The 16,326-nt window shown below is 45.9% G+C and overlaps 1 protein-coding gene across 1 annotated transcript; it reads right to left on the bottom strand.

Annotated features, from left to right (window-relative positions):
* Positions 1–10,974: 10,974 nt before the first annotated feature.
* Positions 10,975–14,803, bottom strand: LOC109784872 (disease resistance protein RGA5-like). Its single transcript, XM_073506526.1, has 3 exons — positions 14,406–14,803; positions 13,763–14,170; positions 10,975–12,910 (listed from the first exon to the last, which is right to left on the bottom strand). Exons 1-3 carry the CDS (start codon positions 14,801–14,803, stop codon positions 10,975–10,977), a joined length of 2,742 nt encoding a protein of 913 aa, XP_073362627.1.
* Positions 14,804–16,326: the final 1,523 nt, after the last annotated feature.

The following is a 16,326-nucleotide window of genomic DNA, read 5'->3' as shown; positions in this document are numbered from 1 at the left end:
GATGTTCCTTTTTGATCTCCACCTCTGCTGATTTCAGCATTGAATATACCTCAGGAATGGTCTTTTCCATCCCCTGCATATTGAAGTTCATCACAAAGCTCTTGTAGCTCGGTGGAAGCGACTGAAGGATTCTGTCAATGACCGCGTCATCCGGGAGATTATCTCCCAGCTGAGTCAAGCGGTTGTGCAACCCAGACATTTTGAGTATGTGCTCACTGACAGAACTGTTTTCCTCCATCTTACAACTGAAGAACTTGTCAGAGACTTCATATCTCTCGACCTGGGCATGAGCTTGGAAAACCATTTTCAGCTCTTCGAACATCTCATATGCTCCGTGTTGCTCAAAACGCTTTTGGAGCCCCGGTTCTAAGCTGTAAAGCATGCCGCACTGAACGAGGGAGTAATCATCAGCACGTGACTGCCAAGCGTTCATAACGTCTTGGTTCTCTGGGATGGGTGCATCACCTAGCGGTGCTTCTAGGACATAATCTTTCTTGGCAGCTATGAGGATGATCCTCAGGTTCCGGACCCAGTCCGTATAGTTGCTGCCATAATCTTTCAGCTTGGTTTTCTCTAGGAACACGTTGAAGTTGAGGGCAACGTGGGCCATTTGATCTACAAGACATATTGTAAAGATTTTAGACTAAGTTCATGATAATTAAGTTCATCTAATCAAATTATTCAATGAACTCCCACTCAGATAGACATCCCTCTAGTCATCTAAGTGAAACATGATCCGAGTCAACTAGGCCGTGTCTAATCATCACGTGAGACGGACTAGTCAACATCGGTGAACATCTTCATGTTGATCGTATCTTCTATACGACTCATGCTCGACCTTTCGGTCTTCCGTGTTCCGAGGCCATCTCTGTACATGCTAGGCTCGTCAAGTCAACCTAAGTGTATTGCGTGTGTAAATCTGGCTTACACCCGTTGTATTCGAACGTTAGAATCTATCACACCCGATCATCACGTGGTGCTTCGAAACAACGAACCTTCGCAACGGTGCATAGTTAGGGGGAACACTTTCTTGAAATTATTATAAGGGATCATCTTATTTACTACCGTCGTACTAAGCAAATAAGAAGTAAAACATGATAAACATCACATGCAATCAAATAGTGACATGATATGGCCAATATCATTTTGCTCCTTTTGATCTCCATCTTCGGGGCGCCATGATCATCTTCGTCACCGGCATGACACCATGATCTCCATCATCGTGTCTTCATGAAGTTTTCACGCCAACGATTACTTATACTTCTACGACTAACGTGTTTAGCAATAAAGTAAAGTAATTTACATGGCGTTATTCAATGACACGCAGGTCATACAAAAAATAAAGACAACTCCTATGGCTCCTGCCGGTTGTCATACTCATCGACATGCAAGTCGTGATTCCTATTACAAGAACATGATCAATCTCATACATCACATATATCATTCATCACATCTCCTGGCCATATCACATCACAAGGCATATGCTGCAAAAACAAGTTAGACGTCCTCTAATTGTTGTTGCATGTTTTTACGTGGCTTCTATAGGTTTCTAGCAAGAATGTTTCTTACCTACGCAAAAACCACAACGTGATATGCCAATTACTATTTACCCTTCATAAGGACCCTTTTCATCGAATCCGATCCGACTAAAGTGGGAGAGACAGACACCCGCTAGCCACCTTATGCAACTAGTGCATGTCAGTCGGTGGAACCTGTCTCACGTAAGCGTACGTGTAAGGTCGGTCCGGGCCGCTTCATCCCACGATACCGCCGAATCAAGATAAGACTAGTAGCGGCAAGTAAATTGACATGATCTACGCCCACAACAATCTTGTGTTCTACTCGTGCATAGTAACTACGCATAGACCTAGCTCATGATGCCACTGTTGGGGATCGTAGCAGAATTTTAAAATTTTCTACGCATCACCAAGATCAATCTATGGAGTTATCTAGCAATGAGAGAGAGGAGTGCATCTACATACCCTTGTAGATCGCGAGCGGAAGCGTTCAAGTGAACGGTGTTGATGGAGTCGTACTCGTCATGATCCAAATCACCGATGACCGCGCGCCGAACGGACGGCACCTCCGCGTTCAACACACGTACGGAGCAGCGACGTCTCCTCCTTCTTGATCCAGCAAGGGGAAAGGAGAGGTTGATGGAGATCCGTTAACATATTATTGTGCACCATGCCATGCCTCATTAAACCGGACATGCATCATACTTGATTGTGCATCATGCCATGTGTATGTGGTGGTTGTTTACTATGTTGTTTGTTTCTTTCCGGGTTGCTTCTCTCGTTAGCTTCAGTTTCTTTCCGGAGTTGTGAGGATTCGTTCAACTCCATCTGTTTGTCTTCTTCATGGACTCGTTCTTCTTCCTAGCGGGATCTCAGGCAAGATGACCATACCCTCGAAATCACTTCTATCTTTGCTTGCTAGTTGTTCGCTCTATTGCTATGTCGCGCTACCTACCACTTGCTTATCAAGCCTCCCAAATTGCCATGAACCTCTAACCTTTGTCACCCTTCCTAGCAAACCGTTGCTTGGCTTTGTTACCGCTTTGCTCAGCCCCCTCTTATAGCGTTGCTAGTTGCAGGTGAAGATTAAGTTTATTCCTTGTTGGAACATGGATATTATGAACTCTCTTGGGATATCACAATATCTCTTATTTAATTAATGCATCTATATACTTGGTAAAGGGTGAAAGGCTCGGCCTTATGCCTGGTGTTTTGTTCCACTCTTGCCGCCCTAGTTTCCGTCATACCGGTGTTATGTTCCTTGATTTTGCGTTCCTTACGCGGTTGGGTGATTTATGGGACCCCCTTGACAGTTCACTTTGAATAAAACTCCTCCAGCAAGGCCTAACCTTGGTTTTACCATTTGATACCACCTATCCCCGTTTCCCTTGGGTTCTGCAGACTCAAGGGTCATCTTTATTTTAACCCCCCCGGGCCAGTGCTCCTTCGAGTGTTGGTCCGAACTGAGCTGCCTGCGGGGCCACCTTGGGGAAACTTGAGGTCTGGTTTTACTCGTAGCTAGTCTCATCCGGTGTTGCCCTGAGAACGAGATATGTGCAGCTCCTATCGGGATTTGTCGGCACATCGGGGCACGATCTCTCACCGTCTATTCTTTCCTAGCTCCAGTCTTTACAGCTTCAGGCCTATTCGCATGCTACGTGGGCTAGTGATCCTTCTGATCGCCGTTCACTTTCTGCTTATTGTGTTTTTCTTGGCGGTTCTCTCATTGCCTGGAAGACGAAGAAACAGATTGCAGTTTCCCGTTCGAGTGCTGAGGCTGAGTTGCGAGCCATGGCTCTTTTGACGGCAGAGGTGACTTGGTTACGGTGGTTACTTCAGGATTTTGGTGTTTCTGTCACTACACCGACTCTGCTCTTATCTGACAGTACAGGTGCTATTAGCCTTGCACGCGATCCTGTGAAGCATGAGCTCACCAAGCATATTGGTGTTGATACTTTCTATGTGCGCGCTGGTGTGCAGGATCAGGTTATTGCTCTTCAGTATGTGCCTTCCGAGTTACAGTTGGCGGATTTCCTGACGAAGGCCCAGACTAGAGCACAACATGGCTTTTATCTCTCCAAACTCAGTGTTGTTCATCCACCATGAGTTTGAGGGGGGGTGTTAGAGTTATAATATAAGTCATGTACCCCTTTGTATTTATCCCGTTGTATAAGGGGTTTCCTGCATATGTTCCACACATGTACATGTATATATATCGGCCTATGGCCTCATGGGAATACAAGTTGCATATTTCCTAATCGATACTGGCACACAAGGACCTTCTGATGCACGATCATGTATTGGATTTGGTAACAAATGCAACCAAGCATGAGACGGGAGGTGGTCGGATGTAGTAAAAGGAGCTTGTATGGTGGTACTGTTATTATGAACGAGATAATGAAAAACGTGAAGGAAGTCTACACCGGGATCGGCAAAACAAAATCAACGAAGATAGCAGTCATACATCTTTAACAACATCTCCACCACCAATTCGCGCGCAGACTGCTATCCCGGCGAAGCCAGCAGAGCCGAGGCCTACTTGGTTCATCTTTGCACCTTTTCAAGCATGGAGGGAGTACTATTCAACGTGGGCGTGCTCTATTTTTGGCCTGATTTGATTTTAAAATATTAATCCAGTCTTTTTCACAGCTATATGGCTGTGATTCTCTGGCTTGTGTCCGTGTCATAATGTCGTCGTGCGGTTTGTGTCGTCTGCATTTTGACGAGCAATATCCGAAGAGTTTCATCAAGTTTAAAGAAAGGTATAGGAGTAGTTTTCAAATATAGGAGTATAAGAAAAATCTCACTTCTTGTTAAAAAATGAAAAAAAAAAGATAATCTTGTAAACCGCAGCTAGCTCACCAACCGTACGTTGCATGCAAATGGCTTGTTTGAACGTCCAGCTCAATCTGCATAATACACGACGTCCAGGGACTGTATTCCATCCATATACGCACCCCAGCTGTACTCTCTCTAGACGTAGGAATATTTTCTAGATTCTAGACTAGATTCAGATAGGTATCCCAATATTCAAACTTCTCTATCTCTAACGTACATTGCCATGCATCCAGCCGGAGCTCTATATATAGTTGGGCATCCTCTCCACGATTATCCCATCCTCCTCTCCAGCCCGTCCCTTCCCCTCACGCACACGATGGCGCTCTCCAAGCACACCGTCGCCCTGCTCTTTGCCCTGCTGGCCATCGCCGCGACGCTGCAGCCGTCTGACGCGAGGCCCCGGTCCGCCGCCGCAAACCGAGAAGAAGCCAAAGCCACCACCACGGCCGATGGAGGCTCCCCGTCTCTTCCCAGCCTGCCACTGCCTCAGATCCCCGGTATGCCCAGCCTACCACCAATATTCCGCTCCCTTTTCCCGCCGCCGCCCCAGATCCCCGGCCTGCCTCCGCTCTTTGGGCCGCTCCCAGGTGCACCGCCATCCCAAGGGTTGCCTCAGATCCCCGGCATGCCACACATCCCACTCCCCACTCGTTCGCCAAGCCCGCCGCCGCCGAAGGAGTGCCTGACGCCTTTGACGGCCATGATACCGTGCATGGACTACCTCACCAACATCACTGTCTTCTCGCCGCCGGCTGCGTGCTGCGATGGACTCAAGTCGGTCGTCAGCAGCGCCCCGATCTGCCTGTGCCACGGCCTGAACAACAATGGCGGCATGAGCAAGCTGTTCCCCAAGCCCATCGATCCCATCCGCATGCTCATCCTTCCGGCTAGGTGCGGCGCCATGATACCCTTCCAGACGATCTTCTCGTGTGGCAGTAAGTTGCACCAACTCTTGCTGTCTTTTGTTCTTTGTTTTCTTATATATGCTTCTTTGAAGGAGAATGATTAACTTGTGATGATCTGACAGCCCAACCATTGCCGCCGCTGACGCCTCCTGCCATGTCTCCGGCGCCTCCTGCTGCTGCTTCTCCCGCGCCATCACCATCACCATCACCTTGAGGTGATCTTGATTTCTCATATATGCGTTCAACAACAGCCTTAGATTATTTCTGTACTAGTATTATGTTCAGCCTCTGACATCATTTTCGATTTCGCGTTTTTGTGTTGCAGAATCACCCTAGAGTGGCAAAAGGATTGATGCATGGACGAAGATGGTTTCGTCAGGATTAGATATATGTTTATCCGGATATATAGAGTCAAATTGTCGCTTTAGTTGGTTTTGCTTAGGTACAGAGAAAAACATCGATCGGCTAGCGTTTAGGGGTTCAGAGGTACGTCATAAGTAGTTCCTAGTGCTACTTAGTTACATTATTAGTAGAGTCGTCATGTAATCGATATTGGATAATATATAAAACTAGATGCATATTATGTTATTGCTGCCCATAATCGTGTTGTTTGCGTGATGGCCCAGAGTTACTGCTGGGTTGATGTGATCCACTGTATATGCGTGCATGTTTGGTTCTGTTCATACACGAAAGTCTTTGGATCGTACTACAAAGGAAACGAGACAATTATTTTGACCAACTCCCCAAGTTATCAAGAGCAAAAGCATATGTGACCTTATTCTATAAATATAAACATATGTGACCGCTCGATTGGTCAGCCGATCGACCGAACACTGAGGCTTCTCCGTTTTGTGGTTTGAAAGTTGAAACTGTGGACGCCGATAGCATGAGATGCACTTGGAATGGTCATGTCGATGGATTGCACGAGCATGCTGGTTCTGTTCTCGATTAGTTAGTGGACCGGGCGGACACTGAAGCTTCTCCGCTTCTTGGCTTGACATGAGATGCACCCGGAATGGTTCATGTGGACGGAACAGAAGATATGGCAGCAGCTCCAAGACAACGCCATGGCAAAGAAGGCAGAAGCAGAGCAATTTCGGAAAGAATGGAGCAAAGCAGAGGAGGGAGCAGCTTCAGAAAGAACAGATCAAAGCAAAGGAGGGAGCAACTTCTAGAAAGTACAGAGCAAAAGCAGAGGAGGGAGCACATTCAGCAAGAACAGAGAAACGCACAAGAACAGAGCACATTCTTGCCTTTAGGAACAAAAATACCGTACATAAAGGCAAGAAATAAGCGGCGGACTACTACATTAGGGGTTCAGGTAAGCGGCATTTTATTATATACCGAAATTCAAGGTAAATGTGACCTTCATTCTTTCTTTAACAGCCATTTGCCGATACAAAGTTCCAGTTCACATCTTCAGATGTTTTTTCCGTCCCAGTAGCTCGCGTTCGGTTAGACAGATAAAAGACTTTCGTGATGTAGGCCACAACAAAATACTGAGAGAGGCATTCATAATCTGTCACAGTTCTGCCTGCAGCACAATGGTATACATGCTTGTTAGACAGGTCCAGTAAACTGAAGGTATCCTCATGCTTATTATGCAAAACACGGTGCTAGTTATTATTGGAAAAGGATAACATATGACAGATTTGGGGAGATTTTGAGCGAAGGGTTAGTTCACCCGGAATGGTAGAAGGTAGCTAACGATTGTTTTCGCTAGTATTATCGTCCAAAGCGCAAACCCCTCTTGACCCACTGGCTACAGAAAGACTAAGAAAAACAAAATCTCAACATAAAAAACAAAGAGGGAAAGAAGCTTTCGGCCAAAAGAAAATCCTGAAATCTAGGAAAATAATAAATGTATGGCTACCCGATTTATTTATTTATTCAGTTTTGCTAGAACTCATCTAGATGAGATATAATTTGGTCTCATTCACCTTTTATAGCCATTGAATGTGATGCTATAAGATGCGTGTGTGCTGACGTGGGTTGTATCTGTTCTTGTTTTTAATTAAGGTGAATGAGACTAAATTATATCTCATCTAGATGAGTTCTAGGTACTCCCTTATTTATTTTTGCCATGCTCTGGTGAATAAAACTATCGCATATTTTACCCAAAAAGGCTTTCGCCCCGCTTTATATATAAAGCCACGACCAGAGATACAAATCCGGATACAACACGCCACCACCCCACACAACACACACATCCAAGGCAAGATACAAGGGTGCCGATGCACCGCAACTCTATCCAATCGACCACCAAGCATACTATAAATGAGCCAAAAGGAACTACTTGGGGCCAACGAGGACCTCCCGAGACCTAGCCACCGAGAAGTGAAGCGGGACAGTGACGAAGCATGGACTCCAAGGCGGTGCCTTCAAGAAGGGCACGACACCGATAGTCGCCACCGCCCGATCCCGAGGATCAAGTTTTCACCCGGAGCAACGTGGAGAGAAGAGAACACCATGACGGAGCCTTCATGAAGGAAACGACGCCCGTGACCGCCGCCACCGTCGGCCGTAGAAGCCCGGGCAAGTTATGCACTTTGGTGTTAACCCTCCGCCAAACCACCATGCTACGCCAAACATCACCAACCATGCCACCCGCGTGACAATGGCTGCCCGACCGCATCCAAGACGCGCGCTCCGCCCACAAACACCGCGTCTCCTGCCACCAGGGCCGCCGCCCTGCATCCAAGCAACTCCGTGAACGCCCAAAGGCCTTGGCTTTGGACTGACTGGCGGCACCCGCCAATGGAGCAGCCAACAGCCGCCCTGCCTCGAACATCGCCAGAACCTTGCCAGAGGGCACACGGCCGAGGAAAGAGGGAGGAGGAGCGGACGCGTCCGGACCGGTGCACCCCCGCATCGGCGACGGGTAGCCCGACATCGGGGCCTCCCATCCCTCCTGAGAACTCCCCACCGGACACACCCCGTGTCGCCTCACCGTGCCGGCCGACGCGGCCTGACGCGAGGCCACAAACGACAGCCTACCCAAACATCGACAAGGAGCATGAAGCCACCCCTCACCCGTAGCCAAGAGCACTCACCGGAGAGCCATCCAGCGCCGCTCGCCATCGTCCAGGGGCCGGAACAGGGGAGGCTCGATTGGAGCTCGGCCAACACGCAACACCAGCACGCGCGCCCGTCGCGAGCCCGACCACCGCGCTGCACGCAGCAGCAGAAGCTCACGCGCCCGCCGGCGAGGCGCCGCGCGCCGCCCGCGCCCGCTGGACCGCCAGATCTGGCCGACCTCAGACCTCGCCGCCACCGCAGCCACGAGCGCGAGCCGCCCCGTGCAGCCCACCGCGCCGCCACCAAGCCCTCGCTACCCCGCCGACAGGGCCCGCCGCCGCGCCTCCGCAGCCCGCACCAGCGCGACGCACCGCCGTCCCGCGCCAATAGCCTCCGAGCGGGGTTAAGAAGAGCCCCGCCGCCACCGGCGGCGGCGGGCTTTCCCCGACAGCGTAGTCCGGCGGCGGCGAGGGAGGGAAGGGACGAGGGGAGGCCCGAAGCCGGTAGCAAGGATCCCCCCCCCCCCCCCCGGTCGCCACACGGGAGCGACGCGGGTAGGGGAGGGGAGCGTGGGTAGTACCTATCGCATATTTTTGGAAAAAAAATCATACTGTACATACGAATGCTAAAAATGCCATGCTTCTACAAAAGTTATGCTACAAGTACACCAAGTTCGGAATTAAAGAAAAAAGACATACTCAAATTTGCAAAACATTTTAATTGGCGTGACAAGAATTCTTTGGCAAATTCAAAGATTTACCATCACTATATAAATTCAAAGATTTTCCATGAAGAGAAGCTTAAAAATTTGCCATGTGACAAGTTTGAAAATTCATAGATTTGCTATGTGACAACGGTAAAAGTTCAAAGATTTGGTAAATTTATATATTATATTGTTGGGCAATATTGCAACTTCTTGTAAGAAAGAATTCTTTGGCAAAATTTCATAGATTATCGATGACTGTCTACATAACAAAAATTATTTGACAAATTTATATGTTCTTGGGCATTATTGCAATTTCTTATGACAAAAAATTCTTTGCCAAAATTCATATATTTGCCATTAGTGTCTACATACAAACAATTATTTATATATATTCTTAGGCAATACTGCAAATTCTAATGACAAAGAATTCTTTGGCAAAATTCATAGATTTCCCATGAATGTCTACATACAAAAAATCCTTTGACAAATTTATATATTCTTGAGAAAATCTAGACCTGACATGATTTAATGAACATTTGCCAAGCATGGCAAACATCTTATTGGAATCAAATTTGGCATTGATGTAAAACTTTCCATGAATTTAATCTGTTCTTTGAGAAAGGCAGAAATTTGCCAGGACAACAAATCTGATAGTATATAAAACATAATTTACCATGGTATGTTAAAAAACAAATTTTCCATGGTAACTCCAACAATTTTCTCTTGCCATGACAAAATGTACAATTATCTTGTTTGCATTTTTTGAACTACATAGCTAAAACCTCCAACAATTTTCTCTTGCCATGACAAAATGTACAATTCTCTTGTTTGCATTTTTTAAACAACATAGCTAAAACCTCTTGCTGGTTTTGTACAACACATCTGAGCATAGCACTGCACATCAATTCTTTTTTTTTGGGGGGGGGGGGGGGGGCTGCTCGTTTGGCGTGCACAAGTGCATAGTTTGGAAACATCAACAAGTCTTGTATCAATGCTAGGATTTTGGTGTCATAGGTAAGGTTTGTTATGCCTTGAACATTACTACACAAACCTCACATAGATATCTAAAAAGATTTACTGGATATCCCGGGTTGCACTATGCATGGCTTTTCCTCGCTCCATTGGATAGCAAAGTGCACTATGCATGGGTTTGTTCGATCTGTGCTACGAATCAAACGGCGTAGTTAACTTGATTTCCCAAGCTCTCGAGAGCATAAGCGTACGTATGTGAGTATGCCACTCTTTGGTTAATTATCCCCAACGGACAAATATATTTATCTAGATATATATAGTCAATTGTCACTATGCTTCTCCCGTTGTCCGTTTCTCGTGGCTTGAAAATTGTGGACGCCGCTGACATGAGATGAACTCGGAACGATTCCTGGGCTGGATATGTCAATGGGTTGCACATGAACTGATGAACCAAGGCGTCAGTGTCCCGGCATGTACCACAGCAGGGCTACTCTCCGTCGGGACAGAGCAGCATGTCCCACACGTACGCCCAACAGCTAGCCCAACCCTGCGTGTCGTCGCACAAATGCACTGCTCGCGTACGTACATAAAATGGAATTTGTAACTCGACGTGGCCTGGAGAAGTACGCCAAGGCCAGCAAGGCAGAAGCAGAGCAAATTCACAAAGAACAGAGCAAAGCAGAGGAGGGAGCAACTTGAGATAGAAGAACAGAGCAATGCAGAGGAGGGCGTTCGTGAAGGGCAGAGACGATATGCAGCCACACGATATGCAGGCAAAGCTTGGACCGATATATACATCAATAAAGGCAAGAAATAAGCGGTAGCTTACATTAGGGGTTCGGGCGGTCAGATACAAAAACTGTAAAAATATTTGGTTTCATCGACGAAGGCCACAACAACATTTTGGGAGGTGCATTCATAATCTGTCACTTTTCTGCGTGCACCACAACGGTACATGCTTGTTACACAGGTCCAGTAAACTGAGGATTCCGTCAAAATTATTATGCAAAACACCGTGCTAGTGAAAATGAAGATCAGGACTGTTTGGATGCACCTGCATATAGTTCTTGAAGGCAGACTCTGCTTCTGCTCTCTCCATCTCTCCTTCGGGGTAGCGTCTGAACACATAAATAACCTTGAGGCTTAACAGGTGCTCCAAGCCAACTGGTGTAGCGCCGCCCCAGTTACTCTTCCCGAACCCTAGTTCAAGCCAACTTAGTTTGGGCATAGCCCCTGCCCCAAAGGCCAAGTAGGCAGTAACATCATAATTTGATGTGCATTTAAAGTGCTCCAGAACCGGAAATGTTCCTGCGGAGAAAGTGACACAACTGTCTTCAGGGATGCTCCGCATACGTAAACTGAGGTGCACGAGAGAGGGCAGCTCTCCAAGAGCGTGAAACTCGTCGTCGGTGCACGTGTCAACATCCAGCTCTAGCTGGTAGAGGCATTGGAGGCCACAAATCCATTTGGGAACTCTAGGCATCCTAAGACGACCCAGCTCAAGTACCTTGATATGAGGAGAATGATCTGATAATGAGCCCAACATGTCGCTCGTATAAGAGGACCATCCCTTGATGTTGAGATATCTGAGGTCATGCAACAGCGCAATAGAACCTCCAACAGCTCGTTCTTGTTCAGAAGGGACGTCCCAGGATAACAGAACAAGAATCAGGCTCCTTAGATTGGTCAACTCACCGAGTCCCTCAATATCCTCCAATGAGCTGCACATCAGGTGAAACCCATGCAAAGTGTGCAATGACTTCATGTTCCTGATCCCTTTAGGCAGCTTGATCCGATGTGAAACCATCAAGTGGGATAAGCGGGGCAAGTGCACTATATCTGATGGGATTTCTGGCCCTAGATAGCAAGCTAAATCAAGTGTCTCCAAATGCACAAGCCCTTGCATTTTAGTAGGGAGTTTGATTTCTCCTTTATATGAAACTTTTAAATACCTCAGTTGGAACAATTGGCTAATATCAGTGAGATCAATTACTTTGTCGCCCCAACTATTGAAGAGAAGCACCCTGAGATACTTACAATGCAAAAGAGGGGGCATGTAGTTGCATTTCCCGAAAAGTGTAAGTGATCGAACTTTTGATAGGCTACATCGAATGCTCCCTGATGCTACGTCATTTGTTGCACCACCGTTAATGAAGTTCATGGATATACGACAAACCTTATATTTCCGACCATGATCTCTTGCCATGTCTTCATAATTGCATTCAACTCTTAGAAAATTATGCTCATTACACTTGCTTAATATCAAATCGAGCATCATATCATGTACTCTGCATGATAACAACTCACCGTCCTCCATACGTCCAGGCTGAATCAAGCTTCTATTGACAAGGTCATTAAAATAGCTCTTGGCAACAACCTCCACATTTTGCCCATGCAAATTACTGACAAATCCTTCAGCCAACCATTGTCGAACCAAATCATCCCTCTTGATCTCGCTATCTTCAGGATATATACCAAGGTGCAACAAACATGCACGGAGATGAAGAGGAAGGTGGATGTAGCTAAGGTTTAATATACTCTTAACCCCTTCCAATGTGGGATTTGCCGCAAGCTGGGCTCCAAGAGAATTCCTAATGCTCTCCCATTCATCCCTTAACCTTTCAGGACGACTAGCTAATAGGCTAGCTATAGTAATGATTGCAAGTGGGAGTCCCCCACACTTCTTCAAAATTTCAGCTGAGATTTCTTCAAATTGGGATGGATGATCATCTTCAGATCCATATACTCTCCGAGAAAATAACCTTTTTGAGTCTTGCTCGTCGAGGGGCTTCATTCTATAAATGCACCCAGGGCGACTGCGACATGCTCCAAAAGCCACATCTTCCACTCGTGTGGTCACTATTACTCCACTTCCATTACCATTTTCTGGAAAGGCGCGGCTGATAGTATTCCATGTTGATTGGTCCCACAAGTCATCAAGTACAATAAGGTACCTATAAATAGTTCCACATGTTATATAACATACAATTGGATATGATTATAAGTTGCAGATGAAAGCTTCAAAATATTCTATCTAACATGAACAACAAAAACAAAGAAAATTCAATTTATGAAAATCCACTATTTGCTCGCTAAATTAGCAAGCTCATATAACATTTCAAGACCGAATGACACCAAAAGATTGCATGGTGTGTTAAAACTCAACAAAAAAATGCTTAGCAACCAGAAAATATATGTCATTGGATTTTATCTTCTTTACTATTGGGAGATGGGGGTATATTATTATTCTTGTGAGAGGGAGATGAGAATAACCAACTTCAAATTTCTCCCAGATGCTTAAAATTCATGTTAGCATGTACGAGCAGTCGAGCACTATATATATGAGAGATGGATTCCATTTTATTCTTTGCTGATAGAAAGGAATTGATTTAGCCATATTTGAACACATTGGAACTGGACATGGAATTTACCATTTCAATTCTTGTGGTAGTCAAACACTACTAATGTCTAGGTTCTACTTTTCATTTTCTTGGCCTAATTCATAGCAGCTAAGCAAGATGAGTAGAATGAAATCTCTTTTTGGCAGTACCAACATTAGTACATTACATACTGATGCATTTTGAAAGATGTTTTTTATAATCGAATAAACTAAAAACTAAACTTATGCCTCTACAGTGCAGCAAAAAGCCTCCGTATGGTTAGAACAACCATGTGTGGTTCTCTCATTCTTGCAGGCCATGCAAGCAGCAAACATTTAAATGAACACTAATCAAATCAAAAAATTATTCGAATTTAACATAACTTGCACATGCAAAAGCACGACTGACTATTGAAGTAAACAGTACCTCCTATGTGTGAGATGTTTTCCAAGGTCATTTATGATGTCTTGCAGCTCACATGCCGGAGAAGACCTTTCCATTTGAAGGTTTAGTTGTACAGAAATACGATAGAGAAGTCCTGTCATAAATCCTGTCATATTAGGCCTTTGGGATACTGGAACAAAAACTGTGCAGTCATACTGTCCTCCGATCTCATCGTACACCTGTTTGGCAAGTGTAGTTTTACCCAGTCCTCCGAATCCCATAATGGACACCACCTTGAGCTTCTTTTCTCCAGTATTAGTCAACAAATCGATAAGCTCCTTCGTTGGGCCATCAGTACCCACAAGACCAGCTGCCTCCACATATATCGTCGACATCCGAGGATCAATAGTCGCAGAGCTAGAATTACAATTACATTCATCGATCTTGTACCTAGAAGAAGATGTTCAGTGAGGGAGTCACACTTGTTTGTTTCAGAAAGGATTGATCTTAACGTTTTCTTTTGGATAATAGAAAACTAGAGATTGGTTACAACATATACCATAGTTATGATGTCCTTTATACTATTATAATTTTGTGTGTGTGTAAATTGTTAACCCCTTTAATAACAAAATAACATATACAATGGGGACTTTGGAATTGCTGTGGAGAACATATTGAAACGTACCTGATGCGCCGATTATTTGCCTCTAGCGCAAGAACCTTGAGCTCCTCCATCCGGTCAGCGATCCTATGGCGTTGTCCCAACATCTTGAGATGTCGAGCAGTTTTGGTGATGAAGCCTAGCTTGGCATGACCGCCACCGAACTTGCGTAGGAAGTCATCGATGCAGTTTTCAATTTCGTAGGACATCTCCCTGACGTGGTCCCTCCAGTCTCTGGCCACCGGATCGAGCTCGTCCATGAGCTCCATCTTCTCCAGGGCGGCGTTCATGGCGCTGAGCTCCTTCTCCAGAAAGGACGCTTGCTTCTTCACCCCTTTCAGCTTGCTGTACTCTTCCCCTGCCAGGGCGGCGAGCTTGCCGAGCAGGGGCCTCATCACCCCTATCGTCGCGCTCACCGGCATCTTGACCCGAGTGGTGGCAAGTCGAACGGGCTGCAAGTGATTCAGGGCGACGCTGTGCTGGAGTGGTGTGGCGGCTAAGTCGAATGGGTGAGGTTTTCGGGGCAGGGTGGGTGGCTGCGCCGGATATCTGCGGGCCGAAGGAAGAGGGCAATGGCAAGAATTAGTAGGTAGCATAGTAATATAATAGTGATTTCGGGGTGACGAAACCGACGACTGATCAAGTCAAACACACTGGTACCGTCTTGTTTTCTCCTCGCTCTATCGGAGTGCACAATGTATGGATTTGTTCGATCTGTACGGTGCCAGACTGTCTTGGACATTCTTTGTACGCGTGTGTTATCTATGTCGAGGAAAACGATGTACATGCATAAAAAAATATCAGCTAGCGTTTAGGGGTTTAATTAGGACGGACGTCACATTATTTAAATTTTTTAACATAGTACAAATGCAAGCGCTCATACACTCACCCCTATGAACGCGCACACACATACCCTATCCCTATGAACACCTTCGAGAAACTGAGCCGGCATATCATCTTACTCGTCGTCGACGGGAACGTCTCCTCCCACTAAAAGTGCATCACCAAAAATCCTGAAATAAATTCAGGAATAATGCGAGCACCGATACTTGAACCCTGGTGGGCCACTATCACTTTAACCATCCAACCATAGATTGGTTTGCCACATTATTTAATCTTTCAATCGATAATGTATGCATCGATTGATGCATGCATAATTAGTAATCCATGTTACTGTTTTTACGGTGTTATTTGTGCTATATGCTCATATATACTCAATATGTTTTTGTTTATTCTTATCCCTTTAGTGGCCTGAAAATTGTGGACAGCGGTGACATTAGATCAACTCGAAACGATCATCACCAGCGCCTAGTTGATTCTCTTGTGAGGGAGAGGTCGATCGACTGCACATGAATGAACCACGCCCGTCTGGACAGAGCAGCATGTCATAGGTACGCCTAACCGCAAGTGCGGTTTGTGTAGGGTGGAATTTGTAACACGACGCGCCCAGAAGAATTGGCAGCGGCGCAAAGACCATGCCACGGCAAACAAGGCAGTAGCAGAGCAACTTCAAACCAACAGAGCAAAGCAATGCAGAGGAGGGAGCAACCACAGTGCAAAGCAGAGGAAGGCGTTCTTGAAGGGACAAGACGCTCAACTGGTGCACAAGATATGCAGGAAACGCTCTTATATTAGTTTACAGAGAGAGTATTTAGGAACGGAAGAAGTACATGCTTATTACACAGGTCTAGTAAACTAAGGATTCCGTCAAAATCATTATGCAAAACACCATGCTAGTTGGAGGATGATGCCCATGATGAGACTGTGAAGGGCTGGTGCTTACGTGAAAATGAAGATTGGATCACGCGCACCAACAAATTTGGTTGTTTCACACTCATTCACTTTGCAACCAAAACACATAAAAGATCAACATCAGATTCAAATGCGCGACCATAAACTAACTACTAGGTTAAAACTAAAAAGGTGTCGAGCAAAAAACATATAA

Source organism: Aegilops tauschii, chromosome 1, assembly GCF_002575655.3.
Source record: "Aegilops tauschii subsp. strangulata cultivar AL8/78 chromosome 1, Aet v6.0, whole genome shotgun sequence".
Taxonomy (NCBI): domain Eukaryota; kingdom Viridiplantae; phylum Streptophyta; class Magnoliopsida; order Poales; family Poaceae; genus Aegilops; species Aegilops tauschii.
Note: the sequence above shows the minus strand (reverse complement) of the source record. Positions and strands in the feature narration are given on the sequence as shown.

Excerpts from the sequence above, each read along its gene's own strand:
- LOC109784872 (XM_073506526.1), bottom strand. The coding sequence starts at position 14,803 with ATGCCGGTGAGCGCGACGATAGGGGTGATGAGGCCCCTGCTCGGCAAG. Across the intron at positions 14,171-14,405 it reads GCAAATAATCGGCGCATCAG|GTACAAGATCGATGAATGTA; the intron begins GTACGTTTCAAT and ends ATCTTCTTCTAG. Across the intron at positions 12,911-13,762 it reads AAACATCTCACACATAGGAG|GTACCTTATTGTACTTGATG; the intron begins GTACTGTTTACT and ends AACTATTTATAG.